The sequence below is a fragment of the Rutidosis leptorrhynchoides genome, chromosome 5 (genome assembly GCF_046630445.1).
Source record: "Rutidosis leptorrhynchoides isolate AG116_Rl617_1_P2 chromosome 5, CSIRO_AGI_Rlap_v1, whole genome shotgun sequence".
NCBI lineage: Eukaryota > Viridiplantae > Streptophyta > Magnoliopsida > Asterales > Asteraceae > Rutidosis > Rutidosis leptorrhynchoides.
The window spans coordinates 112630482-112651111 of NC_092337.1; the positions used below are offsets into that span (position 1 = coordinate 112630482).

Below are 20630 nucleotides of genomic sequence, written 5' to 3' on the forward strand. Positions count from 1 at the left end.
TTTCATATTCAAGCAAGTTACTCATACAAGAAAATCAAGCAACCAAATTATATATACATCAACCTAATGAGCCATAGACACTAACTAACACCATTTCAAGTTTATAAATCGAATTAGAGAAATTTGAGTTATAGAAAAACCTTAACCCAAGTTATGAAATTAGTATCAAAACGTAGAGGATGAAGAGAGGATTTCAAAAGTACAATTTATTTGAGTTGTGGCTTGCTAGATCTTGAATAGATGATGAATCTTTGGTGAGTGGGTTTGAGAGAAAATGGAAGTATCAAAAGAAAAGGGAGGTGAATGAATGAGTGGAGGAGGAGGGATTGACTAGTTGACCTAGTCAACTAGTTTGGTCCCTTGGCAAGTTTAGTCCCTCGAGTTTTAAAGCGGGTACGTGAATTAACCGAACGAAATATTTTAAATATGCTAGAGTGAGCGAGAGATGTTATGATTAAATAACGGGAATATTAAAACGCTAATCAACGGAGGGTACGAATTTAGATAACAAAAGATATTATTAAAAAAAAACGGACGTTAAAATAAATTAACGAAAAAAGGCGGGTTATTACAAAAGTGTCGTATGTTAGGACATCTTTTGAGTCTAGTAGACTGTAACCCTAGGATTGCTAAGTTACATGAACCATAGTTACACTACTTGTTACCTTACTTGAATGATATGATTTCTAAGTTTACTAACTTTGTGTTTTTCTTGAGTGCTATATGACTTCTTCTAATCCTATCATTCTTACCGACTTCGACACGGAATCCGAGGAAATCGTACAAGCGCAAGGAAACACTATATTTGAATTTGTGGACGAGATTAAGTCTGAACCCGAGATGGAATCCGAACCGGAAGAAGAACCGAGAGAGGAACCAGAGGAAGAACTGGAAGAGGAACAGGAGGAGGATCCCGAGGAGGACCCGGAACCCAAATCCGAATCTGAACCCAATTTACCCGATTCACCTACTGGATCCCAATCACCTTTTATTGATCCTGACTTTGTTAACCCCTACAGATCGAGAAAAGGACCTGCTCGAGCTAATAACCCATTTTATAAGAGTTTTCGCTACGACAGCCAATCACTTCAGATGTGTCGTCGTTTCCATCCCTATGACGCTTCTGCCTCTACTTCTAAACCTAACACTTCCACTGCTGCTGCTAATGACAACAATACCGTTGATCATAGATCAAGAGTTGAGAACCTAGAAAAGATGGTCGAGTACCTGTTGAAGGAACTTCAGAAACTGAAATAGAGCTGCTTTAGTGAACTTGTTCCACTTTACGAGATACTATTTTATTATTTTTGATTATTACTTGGTATTCGCACATACATTATTAGATGTGGTTTTGCTTTTGTGGTTTTTACTTATGACATGAGGGATATCTTACTTTCTTTGGATATGGATGATTTATGAATGAGAAATTTTGCTATTTAAGTGCTTGATTTACTACTATACTGTAATGCATGATAAGTCATTAATTACTGCTGCGAGTTGTATGCTGTCATTACTACTGTTACTATTAAGCAATATGTACCACTACTACTTATTACTAACACTACTAGAATCTTTATGATTTAATATTACCTACTATGCATCACAACCTTATAGATATAATAACTAATTCGGTTTTGCAGATATAACTTTATATCTAAGTGTAACAACCCGACTTTTCCGTTACTATCGTTACTTATCCGTTAAATAATTAACGGTGTTCACGTAGAACTTTATGTGTTTAATAGATTTAAATGCATATTTGATCCTATTGGATTACTTGAATTAATATGTTATATTAATTTATGAACTTGTTTTGGATAACGAAATACTTAGAAAATGATACGATTAAGTTAATCGCCTAGAAAGCTTTTCAGTTTACGGAACCCAGAAAAAACGATAAAATAATTATTTTTAATAATTATTGACTTTAAGAAAAAATTATTTAATTTATTATTTATTTAGTAAATTAAACCCGGTGATTTTGTTTCAACGACTAGTTAACGTTCCGGAGACCCGGTACGGTTAACGGCACTCGAAACGGACCACGTGCATATAAGAAATTAAGCAAAACGAGCCCAATGACACCCCTAGAAGGGCCATCGGCCAAACCCCCTAGTGGGCACCCCTTATGGACTAATTTTGTGGTTTATTGGACTTTTAATGATTAAATTAGGCCCTAACTTTGAACTATAAATAGAAGCTTATCACTAAAATCCTTATTTCTTTTCTTTTTTGGTCGATCGGTTCCCCCTCCACTCTCCTTTCTTTCATCAACCACAACACACACCAACACACACACATACACACACACACCAAAACTTGCAATTGGAAGAAAGCTTAAGCATAAACGTTATTCCCCGCATCGTTCTCTACGTGTACGTACTTGCAATTTGTGATTCTAAGGTATATTTGCAAACCCTAATTGTTATAAATCAGTTTTTTTATCAATTACATGGTGTAATCAAGTCTAGTGCTCAATTGATGATGTATAGAGTTGTCGTTTATCGTTAAATTACTCGATTGATGTTGTTTGCATGTATCTCGAATTTGTATCTTATGAATCTGATAAAATTGGTTTATATACTGATCTTGTAATGTGTTTAGATGAATAGTCGTCAAAAAATTATTAAGTTTGGACTTTGATTTCGCCTGATTTTGTTATCGTATGCTCAAGATATGCTAGATTGAAGTTTTGTTTAGGTTTTACTTGTAATCCGAATTTTATGAGTTATGTACTTTGAGATTTAGTTTTTGAAATATGCACTATTATATTCTTTGTGAAAAATCATGCATGTTAGACTTAAGATTTGCATCAAAAGCTTTTGTAATGCTCTCGGTATGTCAAAACGAAGATTCGTGCTTTATAGTGTACTGAATCTGTTTTCAAAGTTAAACGAATTGACCTAGAGTGCAGTAGAAATTTATTGAGCATTTTAGCTTATGGAATATGTTAGTTTATATGTTCCTTGATGTATTTAATTTGCATGCTAACTTCTAAAAACTTGATTTGCCATGAGTTATAAATTTGACCAAACGATATGTCTATTTGTTGACTAAAACTGAAGGATCTGTAAATATTGGCTAATCTGTACTAATTGGCTAGATGAATGTCTTTGATTAATTTATCAATACAATTTTGGAGTGTTTTTAGTCATCAACAATTGGCCGTTCTTCAAACTCTATTTTCAATATTTTATGAGAAATGTTCTAAAACTGATGTGCATGTTGAAACTGATTTGGTAAACTGTAACTAGACATTTTCTGAAACCTAACTTGTAGACATCGTATTAGACCCTGGCCAGACTTTTTGGAATCGATTTTGAGTCTAGTTATGATCTGAAGTTTTCCATGTTTTCTTGAATTATGTGCTAATATTTATACTCGTTTCTTTCTAGGATGCGCGTATTTTAAGGACATGCGATGAACTGCGAATGTGCAAATTGCTAAACTATGAACTGTAACATGTTGTTTGATTTAGGTTTGACATGTTGACCATGATTTCATGACCTACTGATATGTTTGACTTTAGTTGACCACTTTGACCGAGTTGACTTTTGAGTTGACCTTGGTTGACTTTTGTTGACTTGCTTAGACTAGTTGACTTCTACTTGTTTATTGAGTCAGTCTGAGCACTAGGACTTTACGTACACTATGGGTTGACGTAATGTGACCTATATGTATACTAAGATGACCTATTTGACTAGGTTGCGTTGTTCGGTCGAGATTGTTCGACTACTGTACGATTTTACTAAGAGATTTCAGTGCTTTTGCTAAGGTGAGTTTACAGTCCCTACTACATTTTTACAGGGATGAGATAACATGTTTTTTCAAATGTTTTACATATTAGGCACGAGTAACTAAACGATATATATATGAGTTCAGATCAGAAATCCCTTTGCTTGATTATATTAATTACTTTTAGTAAGCTCGACTTATAGGGACGGTACCGTTAAGTTTGACGAACCTCGCCTCAACCTAAGAGGTACTTATTCTGTTGTAACTTGTACACTTGATCGGTGTATGCTTAGAATGGGTAAAGGAAAGACGTGTAGTGCTTTAGCTATCCGCAGGATTAAAGCTTTATAATCAAGTGCTCATGCTTATGTATAATTTTACGATGTTTTTAGAAATCTTGTGGCCTAACTTACGAAATGCTTTACTAAACCTGTAGATTCACTCAACGTTTTTCGTTGATGTTTTGCATGTTTTTATCTCAGGTCCATCGAGGTATTGCTTCCGCCTTGCAGAGTTGTCATGATTGCTTGTTAGCTGCTACTTCTGGATGTTGTCCAGCATGCTTTGTCACTTTTATTTCAAGAACATATATTCGCATTGAAAACTTTCATTTCAAATAATGTTTTGGGTTTACTTAAGTTGGTTATTATTGTCAACTGCTTTTTAGAACGATTTCTTTAATAAATGACTTTGTTTTGATATTTAATGCGAATCCTTTTTCGGAAACGTCACATATAGAGGGTGTGATCGTTAAACTGTGGGACCAGAGTTAATACACCGTTAGTGGATTCTGACGGGGTATTACATTTGGTATCATAGCCAAACGGTTACCTAGGACTAGGATGCATTAGTGTGTCGTACGTTAGGACATCTTTTGATTCTAGACTATAACCCTAGGCTTGCTAATTTACATGAACCATAGTTACACTACTTGTTACCTTACTTGAATGATATGATTTCTAAGTGTACTAACTTTGTGTTTTTCTTGAGTGCTAGATGACTTCTTCTAATCCTATCATTCTTACCGACTCTGACATGGAATCCGAGGAAATCGTGCAAGCGCAAGGAAACACTATATTTGAATTTGTGGATGAGCCTGAGTCTGAACCCGAGATGGAATCCGAACCGGAAGAAGAACCGGAAGAGGAACCAGAGGAAGAACCGGAAGAGGAACCGGAAGAGGAACCGGAGGAGGATCCCGAGGAGGACACCACCAAATTCGTGTGTAGTTGTATTTTTTAGACACCACCAAATAGTACTTGTGAACTGTTTAAAACTTTCTTAGTTAGAATAAACGATTTCCCGGCAGTGGCACCAAAAATGTAGTTACCACTACTGTTATCGCAAAAAAACTCAGTTTCGTTTGTCGTGTAACGAGGTGGACAGAGCGAGTCTCAGCAGTGGCGACTAACTGATTCATATATGTAGTAGTGGGGCCTAAAATCTACTATTTAACTTCCTAGGGTAGAAAGTGTAATTTAACCTAGGGTCGTGTTTTTGAATAGTCTAACGCAATGAATATCAAGGGTATAGTTATCTTTGATTAGATTGACTGGATGAGAAGATAGTAGTTAGTTTTAAGCTAATAATCCTAATTGCAACAAAATAAAGGTGATGGAGGGATATTCGGAGTATGCAGATCAAGGAAATGTTGTCCAAGATATTCGTCTAGGCTAGGGAAAGGTATGTGTGCTTGAGATATGTCTTTAACTAGGATAGCATAGATCTGATCGGATGAGCCAATCGTATAATCCTACTTGTCTCTAGACTCTCAGAGTTCTCTTTGAGCAAAGGCAGGTACGTCACTAGGGTTGCACAACTAGAATTTGTCTAAAGTTCAAAGGTTATCCTAAGTAAAGCACTAGGTTTTGTTAGGGGTTGAGTTCTAATCCTAACTCTCGTTATTAGTTAGGAAACTGAAAAGCAACGTGTCGTGTTGAGTGAACATGATCACAAATGGAAAGAATCCATCGAGTTAAATTGACTAAACGTTTAGAGAAACTAACAACCTTATCATCATTCTATAAATATCAAGCTACTCTAATTATTATACGGCATTACAGTGTTAAACTGATAATAAAATAGATAAGAACCTACCAGATACACACAATTGAAGGTAGGAATAATCATAAGGCAACAATAAAACAAGAACATGCAATAGGGTTGACTCATACGATTGGGTGTAGTTTAGATAAGTCATAACAATCCTAAGATGTCTCTTGTGAACAGCTATCAGGTATGCTAGGTCATTTAAGTCTCAATTCTTAAGTTTCGTGTCCTGAAAGCACATTAACTGCCTCTCGAGAACTTCGCTATACCGAGTTCAGTGATTCTTCATGTAGAGTATAACTGAGGGTCTTAAATCATATGAAGTAGGTAATTTCATACAGGTGGACAAGTCTCAGACACAACCTAGGTTGGTCAATCCTCAAGATTCTAACATATAAACTTATCAGGATCATAAATTCAGTGTAACAACAGTAATCGTACTATATACACATAACTTCACTATATTAGACTTTAATCATGAAAACATACAGATTATTTTAAGCTAGCATGGTGATATCAGTTGGCATATTCAAACATAAATAATAACAATAAATGTTTAGATAAAAAGTGTGTTTCGGATAAAAACCTGAAAAAGCATAGCGTGCAATAGTCTGCCCTAGATCGCAGTGACTCCGGAATATCCTCCGAAATAAAAGCTACACTAACTACTAAAATCTAAAAAGCTAAAAACTTGAATTGAAATGTAGTTGTTGTTGTCGAAGTGTGTGTAAAATGAGGAGACTAATGAACCTTAAATAGCAAACAAAATGGCCCTGACAGGCCGTAGGCCAAGGCCGTGAGCCATGGTAGGCCGTACGCACGGGCCGTGTGCTAAGGTAGGTCGTGTGAACAGAACGTATTTCTCTTGATCTTGGCAAGCCGTATGGCTTGGTGGCAGGCCGTATGGCTGGATTTTCCTGGACTCCGAGATCGTAACTTGGTTTTCACCGTTTTTGCTCTAGTTTCTTCGTTTTAAGCTCATTTGCTTCGATTCATCTTGCATCATCTTTTTAATTACTTGATCCACAATATAAGGCAAATAAATGATTATTTTCTTGATATAGTTTGTAACTTTATTGTTTTAGGGCGTATTACCCGAGGGTAAAAACATGACTTTTTCGTCGAAATCAAGTGCCTATGTAAACATATATTTGTTTGATATTGATTTTCTGCTATTTACTTGTTTGCGTAATGTAACATGTTTTATTTAGTTCATTGCTTCGACGTTTCGATCATTAAACGATAACCCCCGAGTTACTGTTTTTCTCTTTAATTAAGAGTTTGCATCTCATTGGTCATTAGAATTGATAACTAGTAGTTGTCCGTGGAACGAAAAACTCTGGAATTTACCTTTATTATACTATTATCTGATTGGGTACGCTTGCCTGTATTTTGTGTTTTAGTCTTTAATTGAGTATATTCTAGAAGTATAGATTATTTTACTTGATTTGACACATCACTTAATTTAATATTTTTTTTTATCTATTTCTATTTTACTTATTATTTATTGTATTAGTATTTATTATATTGTAAAATTATATTCCTACGCGTTAGTTGAAAGTCTTTTAGAAAATAATCTCTTTACTTTCCAGGAGAGGTCTAACCGAGTCGAGTCAAGCTCAACTAAGCTCGAGCATAGTTAGTTTAAAACTTAAAAACTTTGAGTTAGAGCGCAACTCGTTTTGAACTTAATATATTAAACTTGCACTCGACTTGTTTAATATCATACAAGATCGAACTCGAGTCCACTTCAAATACTCTTTATATATATATATATATATATATATATATATATATATATATATATATATATATATATATATATATATATATATATATATATATATATAGGATCAAGGGGGAAGTAACCAATCGGGGAGAAGCAAAAAAAAAAAATTCTCGTTTTTTGAAAAAACTTTGTTCACGAACATTATAGATTGGATAAAAATATGAAAATTTAATAAAGACACTTTGTAATAAATGTTTTTATTTTGGCGGAAAAACGCTCGAAGAATTAATATATAACAATTATCGTGTTTTTCGAGCGTATTTTGAGGTTTTAGATATTATGGTTTAGATATTAGGGTTTAGAAATTTAGGGTTTAGGGTTTAGATTTAGGATTTAGATTGAGTTTTTAACACGAACGGTTTAGAGTTTAGGGTTTTGAGTTTTGGGTTTTGGGACCAATCCCAAAACACTAAACCCTGAACCCTAAACTCTAAATCGGGCTAAATTTTGACAAAAAAAACATGAAAAAAAACATTAACATTCTTCAGGATCAATATTATCTTGAATGTTATTTTTGTCGATCGTTTTCCCACCTAAATAATAATAAATATCACGAAGTGTCTTTTTTAAATGTTCATATTTTCATGTGATCTTGATGCCTAAAATTCTTTTTCAAAAAAACGAAAAAAAAAAATTTTGCTTCCCCCCGATTGATTATTTCCCCATTGATCATGTCCATATATATTATATTATTAAAAAAATTAATTAATGTATATTAATAAAATTTCGATTTTGGATGTCCAGCATTTTAATTTTAATATATTGATAATCAGTTGATTGAATTACATTTAGTATAGTATAGTTTTACATTTGCTTGTGATTCTGGAAATTAATCGTCTTCATGTATACACATAATCAGTGTTGTAAATCTCCCGAGATCTTCCAGAGATCTCCCCCGATATCTCGTTTTTAGAAGACAACCGAGACGATTTCATCTCCCGAGATTTCTTGGTCAAAGGGATCAAACTTAGTCAAAGCCACGATTTCTCGAATTTTCTTGCTAATTTGTAAGATTTTCTTGTAAAATTCCTAATTTTTAAGCTTTTCTCGCTCATTTCTTGGATATTTTTCTAAAATCTCTTAAAAACGTATATATATGTACATATATTTATGTTTTTATGTATATTTTTATTAAAAAAAACTATAAAGTCAACGTAAGTCAACGTCCGAGATCTCCCCGAGATTATTCCGAGATGCCGAGATCTCCCTAAAAAGTCCAAACGAAATCTCCCCGAGATCCGAATTCTCCAACCTTGCACATAATAGATAATAGATAGACAATTGGATAGTGTGATTAAAGAAATAGTGTGCTTACAAATAACAACTACACTAGTTTTGCAAATGTATTTGAAGAGACGTTTATTTGGGAATTAAGTTTTCAGAACACATGACCTTGGTCAATAACTCAGCCGGCTGGTCCTTGACTTTGATCATCTTCGGGTGAGTTTACACTTATGGCACCATAGTTATGTTTATTAAATAAAGCGTGTATTATTTTATACGTTTGCACACAGATAGAATAGCTCGAAGCAGTAAGATAACAAAATGCTCTCGATATGACACAGGGTTTTCGCCGTTTGAAACAAATATGTTGAAAGGAAGTGTTTGTTTTTCTTGAAGTGAAACATTGAAAAGATGAGGATTAGACATGTAAATTGGATGATACTTTTATTATAATTAAGAGATAGCCACAACTTTGGTAATGAACCAATTAACCGTGTTGTACGTATGCAACAGAAACATTCTTTCTTTCTTTTTTTCACCTTGAATTCAAACCACAATTTCCCTTTCTAACACCATAATCACCCATGAAGCTTCATGCCCTTAACGAAGGCAAAATCCAACTTTTAACAAGAAGAAAGACATCTTCAAAAATTGCACATATTGTACTCCTAACCCTTGTTATCACAATTATTCCTATTTACTACCCTTACATTCGTTATATTCTCGAAAAACCAATTTCGATACAAACACCTACGGAAGACAATTTAGAAGCTCAAACGATCACAACTCTATCCCACCACCACCCGTTATATCATAGCCACCTTCAACCGACCGTTCAAAAAGAGGAATATGATCAAAAGGTTGTGGTAACACCTAAAACAAAAGAAAAGAGGAAAAGAGGGAGGAGGGGGAAGGGGAGAAACAAAGGGGGGTCGGAGGTTCTGTTAAAGCTGACACACAATAGTGCTGGTGGTGGTAGTGGTGGTGGTCATAAGTCTTGTGATTTGTTTTCAGGCGAATGGGTGGTGAACCCTGAGGGGCCTTATTACACAAATGAGACATGTTGGGCGATACAAGAGCATCAAAATTGTATGAAATATGGGAGACCGGATCGTGATTTCTTGAAATGGAAATGGAAACCTAATGATTGTGAATTGCCGGTGTTTGATCCGTTGAAGTTCTTGGAGATGATGCAGGGGAAGTCTCTTGCATTTGTTGGTGATTCTGTTGCAAGAAATCATATGCAATCTCTTCTTTGCCTGTTGTCAAGGGTATGTATGTCTTTTCATTCTTGTTATTACTAAGTACTTTTTGTATTAACTTTGTACATTTATACTCCAGAAATGATAATTGAATAGAATTTAAGATCATACCAAGTATACATGATTAAACTAGGATTCCAAAAGGAATAATATGTTACTTCTGGAGTATGTGAACATCCATATAAAGCATAAATATTATACTTGTAGTATAAGGAATTTGGTAATAACGATTGTGACAGGTTTTCTTAGAACCCAAAATAATGGGTTCCTATTATGGGCTTAAAGTTTTTTCATGGTATTGGGTTACAACTATTGGGCTGTTGTTATTCCGTCTTTAGCTGTTAACAAGTACGTTAGGTGAATATATTAAAACTTAAATGATTTAAAAAGTTACTACATATTTTTGAAAGGCACTTAAAAAAAATTATTAGGTTTTTAAGATGGAGTAGAATTACCTAATTTATAAGTATGGCGAAATTGTTACCATACAAATTGATAAATCGATATAAAAAATATGTAATACCAAATTGTACATTACAATCAATTAATGCATAAATTTAATTAGTTTGATAAATTTACGAATTTTTTAAACATAACTCTTAGGACTATGGAGCGGTATGCTTAAAACTTTATAACATGTATTACCCACTATAAATAACTACCTCACTGGCTTTTGTTTCCCACTATTAATGCATAAATAAATTCTTAAATATAGTCAGGGTTAACTTTAGAAAAATTCTCACCTTAATATAGTGGATATTGTTATAATAATAATAATAATAATATAGATATGGATAGTCAATTTTGGTGTATACATATAGTCAATTTTGGTACACAAAGTATGTATTTTTATATTGAGATTTTAGGCTATAAATACTCATGAATGCAAGCATTAAACTTGCACCATTTCTCACACTTACAAAGTGTTTCTTTCTTTCTCTCCATTATCATCTTTGTTCTTACACTTCATTATTAGTATTCTAAATCAAGAATCAAATCACTAAAGGTAGTTATAAGCCTACTGAATTATAACATCAAGAATCAAACCACTAAAGGTAGTTATAAGCCTACTGAATTATAACATCAAGAATCAAACCACTAAAGGTAGTTATAAGTCTACTGAATTATAACACGTTATCAGCACGATAATCTTAATACTAAATATGGTTGGCTCTGCCACCAAAATGATATATGGTCGGTTATACCACCAAAATGATATATGGTCGGTTATACTACCAAAATGATATATGGTCGGTTATACCACCAGAATGATATAGGTCGGTTATACCACCTGAAAAAATATATGGTCGACACTGTCGCCAAATTTTCATTTATGTTTACTAATATTTATATTTTTGTTATATAACATTTATTTATGATTGCTTACACATGGTCGACACTGTCACCTACTTATCATTTATGTTATATTAAATTTATGTTTAATGTTTATATACTTATGAATATAAATTGACTCTAATTTATCATGATGTTTGTTTTAATTTTTGATAATAGAAAATGTCGAATCTGGAAAAGCTTAAATTTACTCCTTTAGAATCAACTGGAAACAACTACATGCCATGGGTTATAAAAGTAAAAATGCATCTTAAATCAATGGGCATTCTTGAAACCATAAATGAAAACAACACTTGTTCTGAAAAAGAACAAGCTACGGCATGTTGCTTTATTCATCAACATATTGATGAATGCTTACAAAATAATTATGTGACTGTAGAAGATCCCCATGTTTTATGGGAAGGTCTCAAAAGCAGATTCAATAATCAAAGAGAAATTTTACTTCCAGCTGCAATGGAACAATGGAGAACATTAAGGTTCCAAGACTTTAAGAAAGTAAATGAATACAGCTCAGCTCTGTATAATACATGTTCACAACTTAAATTCTGTGGACATGAAATTAGTGATGCAGACATGATGGAGAAAACTTTCTCCACAATGAATGCTGCAAACATCACAGTGCAAAGAAATTTGAGAATGCTAAAGTTCAAAACATATCCTGAACTTAATTCATATCTCTTAGTTGCAGAGCAAAATGATGAGCTATTAATGAAAAATCAGCAATCCCGTCCTACTGGTACACTTGCAATCCCTGAAGCAAATACTGCAAATAATTATAAACAGGGACAAGGACGCGGGCAAGGTCGTGGTTATAATAACCATCACCATCATCATGCCAAAAGCCATAACTATGGTAGAAACCATCCTTATGGTAATGGTAATGGGCGTGGACGTGGTCGTGGTCGTGGCCGTGGTGGTCAAAGAAATAGTAATCCACGAAAATATAAATATCAACCACAAAACAAGCCCATTAAACAAGATGTTGAAGAAAATTCTTCTAAAATTCTGAAGAATCTTGCTACAGATGTGGTAGAATGGGCCACTGGGCTAATACTTGCCGAACATCTAAACATCTTGTTAAGATGTATCAGGATTCGCTGAAAGGTAAAGAAAAGGAAGTAAATTTTGTGGATAATATTGATCCAACAGTCACTGAGAAACCATCTGATTTATATGAAGATTTCTTGAATGTTTAAGTTGTGTGTCTTTTGAAAAATAAACGATTTAATATCGTCTGTCTTTGTCATTATGTTTGCTAAATGTTTCAGTACTATCTATTTGCGTTTAAAATATTGTGTAATATTAATGTACTCACTATTTATTTCTTATATATGAAGTTCAATATGAATTTTGCTGGAATACAACATCAATCAAGTGGTGGAGATCTCTGTATAGCAGACAGTGGAACTACACACACTATACTTAAATCCGAGAAATATTTTATTGATCTAAAACCAACGGAAGGAACTATACATACAATATCAGGACCTGCTAACTTGATAAAAGGGATAGGAAAGGCAAATTTCATACTACCAAATGGTACAAAATTTTTAATAAATGATGCCTTATTTTCTCCCAAGTCAAACAGAAATTTATTGAGTTTCTCCGACATATACCTTAACGGGTATGATTATCAGTCAGTGACAACAGAAAATGAGAAATATTTAAGTATCACTGACAAGAGTCATGTGGTTGAAAAACTGCCAAGACTTAGTTCTGGATTACATTATACACATATAAATGTACCAGAAATACATATGGTAGTTAACGAAAAATATATTGATCCTGGTGTATTCAGTTTATGGCATAACAGATTAGGCCATCCAGGATCAACAATGATGAAAAGGATTATTGAATGTACTCATGGACATCCACTAAAGGATAGAAAAATCCATCATGATACAATAGTTCCATGTACATCTTGCTCTCTTGGAAAATTGATAACTAGACCCTCACCACTTAAGGTTGAGAAAGAATCACCAATGTTTCTTGAAAGAATTCAAGGTGATATATGTGGACCAATTCATCCACCATGTGGACCATTTAGATATTTCATGGTTCTAATAGACGCATCTAGCAGATGGTCTCATGTTTGTCTGTTATCAAGCCGTAATGTGGCATTTGCAAAATTTCTTGCCCAAATTATTAAATTGAGAGCTCATTTTCCTGATTACACCATTAAAAGGGTGAGACTTGATAATGCTGGTGAATTTACATCTCAAGCATTTAATGACTATTGCATGTCTATAGGAATTGTTGTTGAACATTCTGTTGCTCATGTGCATACACAAAATGGTTTAGCCGAGTCATTGATTAAACGTTTACAGTTAATCGCTAGACCATTGATAATGAGAACAAAACTCCCTGTATCTATATGGGGTCATGCAATTTTACATGCTGCTGCATTGATTCGCATCAGACCAAGTGCAAGTCATAAATATTCCCCCCTACAACTTGCTTTTGGTCAAGAGCCAAATATTTCCCATCTTAGAACATTTGGTTGTGCAGTGTATGTTCCAATTGCGACACCACAACGTACAAAAATGGGTCCTCAAAGGAGGTTGGGAATATATGTTGGATATGAAACATCTTCAATATTAAGGTATATTGAACCTATGACAGGTGACGTTTTTACAGCACGTTTTGCTGATTGTCATTTTAATGAAACATTGTTCCCTAGATTAGGGGGAGAAATGAAAAATAAAGAAAATGATGTTTCATGGTGTGAACCTCAATTAAAGTATCTTGATCCTCGCACAAAAGAATGCGAGACAGAAGTTCAAAAGATAATGCATATACAAGAACTTGCAAATCAATTGCCTGATGCATTTACAGATACAAAAACGGTGACAAAATCATATATACCAGCAGTAAATACTCCAGCTCGAATTGAAATTCCAAAAGCTGGCAATAACGTCACTCATGAATCTTTGCCACGTCAGAAACGTGGAAGACCAATCGGTTCAAAGGATAAAAATCCTCGAAAAAGAAAATCAGCTGATAATGAAGTAAAAGAAAGTGTTCAAGAAGAACCACAAATCAGTACTCCTACTGCAGAGGAGATTGATGATGTCAATACAGAAATTGCAATCAATTATGCATATTCAAAAATATTATGGAACCGAAATGAAATGAAAAATCTTGATGAGAAATTTTCATTTAATGTTGCATATGACATCATGAATAATGATGATGATCCAGAACCAACATCTATGGTTGAATGTCAAAATAGACATGATTGGGCTCAATGGAAAGAAGCAATACGAGCTGAATTAGAATCACTCAATAAAAGAAAAGTTTTCGGATCCATCATTCTCACTCCTAAAGATGTGAAACCTGTAGGATACAGATGGATTTTTGTCCGAAAAAGAAATGAGAAAAATGAAGTTACAAGGTATAAAGCTAGACTTGTAGCTCAAGGTTTTTCTCAAAGACCGGGAATTGATTATGAAGAAACTTATTCTCCTGTTATGGATGCAATTACTTTTAGGTACTTAATCAGTCTGGCAGTTTCTAAAAATTTAGAAATGCATCTCATGGATGTTGTGACTGCTTATCTATATGGATCACTTGATAGTGATATATATATGAAGATACCTGAAGGATTTAAGGTACCAGAAGCATCAAATGCAAAACCCAAAGAAATGTATTCGATTAAATTACAAAGATCTTTATATGGGTTAAAACAATCGGGACGTATGTGGTATAACCGATTAAGTGATTACTTGATAAGCAAAGGGTATACAAATAATCTTACTTGCCCTTATGTTTTCATTAAGAAAACAACATCCGGATATGTGATCATAGCTGTTTATGTTGATGATCTTAACATCATAGGTACAAATAAAGAGATCCATGAAGCCATTCAACTTCTAAAGAAAGAATTTGAAATGAAAGATCTCGGAAAAACCAAGTATTGCCTTGGTTTACAAATTGAGCATATGCCTAATGGTTTACTTGTACATCAAACAACATATACTGAAAAGATTTTGAAACGTTTCAATATGGACAAGGCAAAACCATTAAGTACTCCAATGGTTGTTAGATCACTCAATGTTGAAGCTGATCCATTTCGTCCATGTGAAGATCAAGAAGACATTCTTGGACCAGAAGTACCATATCTTAGTGCAATTGGAGCTCTTATGTATCTTACAAATTGTACAAGACCTGACATTTCTTTTGCAGTTAATTTGTTGGCAAGGTTCAGCTCTGCTCCTACCAAAAGACACTGGAATGGGATCAAACACATATTTCGATACCTTCGAGGAACTACTGATTTAGGATTATTTTATTCTAACGAATCAAAACAAGATTTGGTTGGTTATGCAGATGCAGGTTATTTATCTGATCCACATAAAGCTAAATCTCAAACTGGATATGTATTCCTAAATGGAGGTACTGCAATATCATGGCGTTCTCAAAAACAAACACTTGTTGCTACATCGTCAAATCATGCCGAAGTGATTGCATTACATGAAGCTACTCGAGAATGTTTTTGGTTGAGATCAATGACACAACTCATTACTGATTCTTGTGGACTAGAACGCGATAAAAGTCCAACAACTATCTATGAAGATAATGCAGCTTGCATAGCACAGATGAAAGAAGGGTATATCAAAAGTGACCGAACAAAACACATACCACCTAGATTCTTCTCATACACTCAAAATCTCATTAAGGACAACCAGATTGAAATGAGATATGTGCAATCTAGCAAAAACTCTGCTGATCTTTTCACGAAAGCACTTCCAACTGCTATTTTCAGAACACACGTTCATAACATTGGCATGAGACATGTTCAAAAGATGTAACAGCTGAAGCGATGTCTACTTGAGGGGGAGTCAACTCCATGCTGCACTCTTTTTCCCTTAGCTAAAGTTTTTTCCCACTGGGTTTTCTTTAGCAAGGTTTTTAACGAGGCAGTAATTTATAGTTGATCTTCAACAAAATAAAATTGCTATCCAAGGGGGAGTGTTATAATAATAATAATAATAATATAGATATGGATAGTCAATTTTGGTGTATACATATAGTCAATTTTGGTACACAAAGTATGTATTTTTATATTGAGATTTTAGGCTATAAATACTCATGAATGCAAGCATTAAACTTGCACCATTTCTCACACTTACAAAGTGTTTCTTTCTTTCTCTCCATTATCATCTTTGTTCTTACACTTCATTATTAGTATTCTAAATCAAGAATCAAATCACTAAAGGTAGTTATAAGCCTACTGAATTATAACATCAAGAATCAAACCACTAAAGGTAGTTATAAGCCTACTGAATTATAACATCGAGAATCAAACCACTAAAGGTAGTTATAAGTCTACTGAATTATAACAGATATAAGATTTAGGCAATTTAAAACCCTATAAAGCCCGTTGTCGTATTTTTATGGGTGAGTAAAAAATTGATTTAATCAAATTATCATTGTATTTTTTTAGACAGCTATTAGGATCACCCAGAAAAGACTTAATCACTCACACGTTCATCTCTTACACAGTTATATCCGCCCCCAACACATATTTAGATTAATTAAAGTTTTAGGCTCACTTAACTTATATTATAATTTATAATATAAGATATAAGATATAAGATACCTACAACTTAACAGCAACCAAACTTTATAATTTATCATTAATTTATCATGGCCATTTGATCAAAACATATAAAAATTATGAAATAATTCAATTCATTAACAGTTATTCGCTACCTAATATTCCTCCGTTTATATAACCTGTATAAATTTATACTACATTGACTTTTATTAATATTCCTTCGTTTACAACCGGTAAATTTATACACTGACTTCTATTAGTATTTGACTTCTATTAGTATTTCCAACTGGTTATCTATCTATACGGCTGAAAATAAATAATAAATAATAGAATAAAGTGTAAATAAAAAAACTACCATTAAACTCCAATTTTTATATATATCTTTATCTTTATCTTTATATTCCTCGCCTTCAGCATTATTCAAATATTAAATCCTAGCATTCTTTATTATTCAAATATTGCTAGTTATTCATGATTTCGAGTTCATTAAAGTAAGTTTACATTATCATGATTTTTTCCCCTTAATTAACCAGATTAACCATTTTATGTTTAAGCATAATCAATTTAATCAAACCCTTTAATAATCGAACTGAATGGTTAAAAAAGTTAATTTACTGAAATGTGTAGATATGGAGGTACCTAACCTCCCAAATTACTCCATACTCACTAATAATTTTTTTTTTTTTTTTTTTTTATATTTTACCATCATATCTATCTTAGAAAAATTTAAAAAAATATAAAATAAAATTACTAAAGTAATTAAATCCCCCCGATTAACTCTCCTCTATATTACAATAAATAAAAGTAATTTATTTTATAAAAATTTCTATTCAAACATTTCTATACTTCTATGTAGACAAAATTGACATGGAATTATTTTATATCCATCAATCAAAATGTATATAAACTTAAGGGAAAACGATGTAGAGGAACATTTGAGTCTATAAATTAAGTTGAGATTCAAGGGACCAATGAGAGCGCGACACGTTTCGCGAAAATCACATGTGATTGAAAAAAAAAAAAAAAAAATTTTTGAAAAAAAAAAATTTTAAATTTTTTACGAAATTTTAAAAAAAAAAAAATTTTTTAAAAATTTTTTTTTTTACAATCACATGTGATTTACCTGCACAATCACATGTGATTGAATTGTACAATCACATGTGATTGGATTTGCCATGCATAATCACATGTGATTGAGTTTACAATCACATGTGATTGGGTTTACAATCACATATGATTGACATGCATAATCACATATGATTTTTAAAAAAAAAAATTTCGAAAAAAAAAAATTTCGGAAAAAAAAATTTTCGAAAAAAAATTAAAAATTTTTTTTTTCGATTTTTTTTTTTTTCAATCACATGTGATTTTCGCGCCACATGTCGCGCATTCTCATTGGTCCCTTTGTTTTTAAGCAAATTTATGGATGTAAGTGATTACAACTCAAACGATGTATACACAACATATATATAACACATACTGAATAGTTTAAAATTCAAGGTTCTTGATTTTACTGTTATTAATGACTTATTTGATAATTATTATGAATAAACTCTATAAATAATATAAAATTAATGTAATATTTTGGCTTTCTTATATTCAGGTTGCGTATCCTAATGATGTTACAAACTCAAATGACCAAAATTTTAAACGATATGAGTACCCTGAGTACAACTTCAACATTTCAATATTTTGGTCACCTTATTTAGTAAACACTGAAAGAACCGATCAACAAGATGTTACCAAACCATTCAAGCTTTATCTTGATGAATTCGACGAATCTTGGACATCCCAAATCGAAGATTTCAACTACGTCATAATCTCATCGGGCCAATGGTTTTTCCGGCCCACAATGTTCTACTCAAATCGTCTTGTAGTTGGTTGTCTGTACTGCTCAGAAAGCAATATCCGCCACCGTCCCGCAACATTCAGCTACCGGAGAGCGTGGCGAACTGCTTTTCGAGCCATTAATAACTTAAAGAGATTTAAGGGTGTTGTATTTTTGAGATCTTTTGTACCTTCACATTTTGAAGGTGGAGAATGGGATAAAGGTGGAGATTGTATAAGAACAAAGCCTTTTGTGAGTAATGAGAGTGTGATGGCTGATTATAATCTGGAGATGTACAACACACAATTGCAAGAGTACAAGATTGGAGAGCGTGAAGGGAGAAAAAAAGGGGTTAAATTTAGTTTTATGGACATGACACAAGTTATGCAAATGAGACCTGATGGGCACCCTAGTAAATATGGTCATGGACCACTTCAAAATGTGACCATGGCTAATGACTGTGTTCATTGGTGCTTGCCTGGTCCAATTGATTCTTGGAATGATTTTTTGGTCGAGTTAATTAAAAGGGAGGAGTCTATTAGATAGCTATGTATGTGTGAATGAGTTGTACATTTTATCTTTAATAGCTAAAATGTATATAAAAAATGTTTTTGGTTAAGGGCAATGTTTTTTAAGAAAAACTGTAGACTAATTATTATTCTTTACTGATTGTTGCTTGGTAACTAATTATATCCAACTATATGTTAGAAATTGGGTACGGTATAATAATTTGGATTCGGATTGATTTTGAATCGTATCGAATACATTCATAATTAAATATTTTCAGTTTATCAATCCTTGAGTTATAGTAATCTGGGATAGCAAAAGACTTCAATTTGTTTCCTAGCAAAAGAAATCGAATCATAATATCACAGTGTTTTGTTATTTTTCAGTGTGTTATTGGAATAAAAGCTTCTTACAGTTTTCTGGAGGAACTGGTTTAATTCGATTAATGAAAAGGTGCAACCTTTCATTTCGATGGGAAAATAGTTTATCCAAACGATGTATCTGATGCGGGGAATTTCATTTGGTGTAGCGAGACCCCAACCAGGGGCGCTGCCCCTTTGACCCTTGCACCCTGCAAAAGGGGCGTGGTCTCTTGACCTCCGCTATTTTCGCTTCAATATCTAGTCAATTTTTATGGGTGTGTCTGTCGCATTATTTAAACTCGTTGTTAAGTATAACTATTTTAACTACATGTTCTCATGTTAATGTTATTTAATATTTGTATAAATGAGTCATACACATTCCATTAACTAATGTTCCTTTATTATGAATTTTGATTTGTTGCTGACAGACTTACATTCTTTGTTTTCATAACAAAAGTGTTAATGTTACTTTTTAAGTATTTACATGTTCATTGTAGTTTTTTTCCGAAACTAGGTTGTGGTCCGGTGCGCGTTTCTCTGCGCGTTTTTTTGTCTGGTTTACATTCAGTTTTAGCATTCATGGATTAATACATATAGTTTACACATATAGAGTGTGACAACCCGGAAATTTCCGACAAAATTTAAACTTTAATCTTTATATGTTTCCGACACGATAAGCAAAGTCTATAATGTTGAATCTCAAAAATTTTAAACTATGTTCATACATTCATTTAACCTCGACCAAATTCCGACGATTCACGAACCATTACATAATTGGATATGAATATAGATGTATATATATATATATATATATATATATATATATATATATATATATATATATATATATATATATATATATATATATATATATATATATATATATTATACATTCATTTAACCTCGACCAAATTCCGACGATTCACGAACCATTACATAATTGGATATGAATATAGATGTA

The 20630-nt window shown here is 33.0% G+C and overlaps 1 protein-coding gene across 1 annotated transcript; it reads left to right on the plus strand.

Moving 5' to 3' along the window:
• The first annotated feature begins 9309 nt into the window (after positions 1-9309).
• LOC139848889 (protein trichome birefringence-like 19) lies at positions 9310-19399 on the plus strand. Its single transcript, XM_071838570.1, has 2 exons — positions 9310-10068; positions 18576-19399. Exons 1-2 carry the CDS (start codon positions 9382-9384, stop codon positions 19344-19346), a joined length of 1458 nt encoding a protein of 485 aa, XP_071694671.1. The 5' UTR covers positions 9310-9381; the 3' UTR covers positions 19347-19399.
• Positions 19400-20630: the final 1231 nt, after the last annotated feature.

Excerpts from the sequence above, each read along its gene's own strand:
- LOC139848889 (XM_071838570.1), top strand. The coding sequence starts at position 9,382 with ATGAAGCTTCATGCCCTTAACGAAGGCAAAATCCAACTTTTAACAAGA. Across the intron at positions 10,069-18,575 it reads TTCTTTGCCTGTTGTCAAGG|GTTGCGTATCCTAATGATGT; the intron begins GTATGTATGTCT and ends TCTTATATTCAG.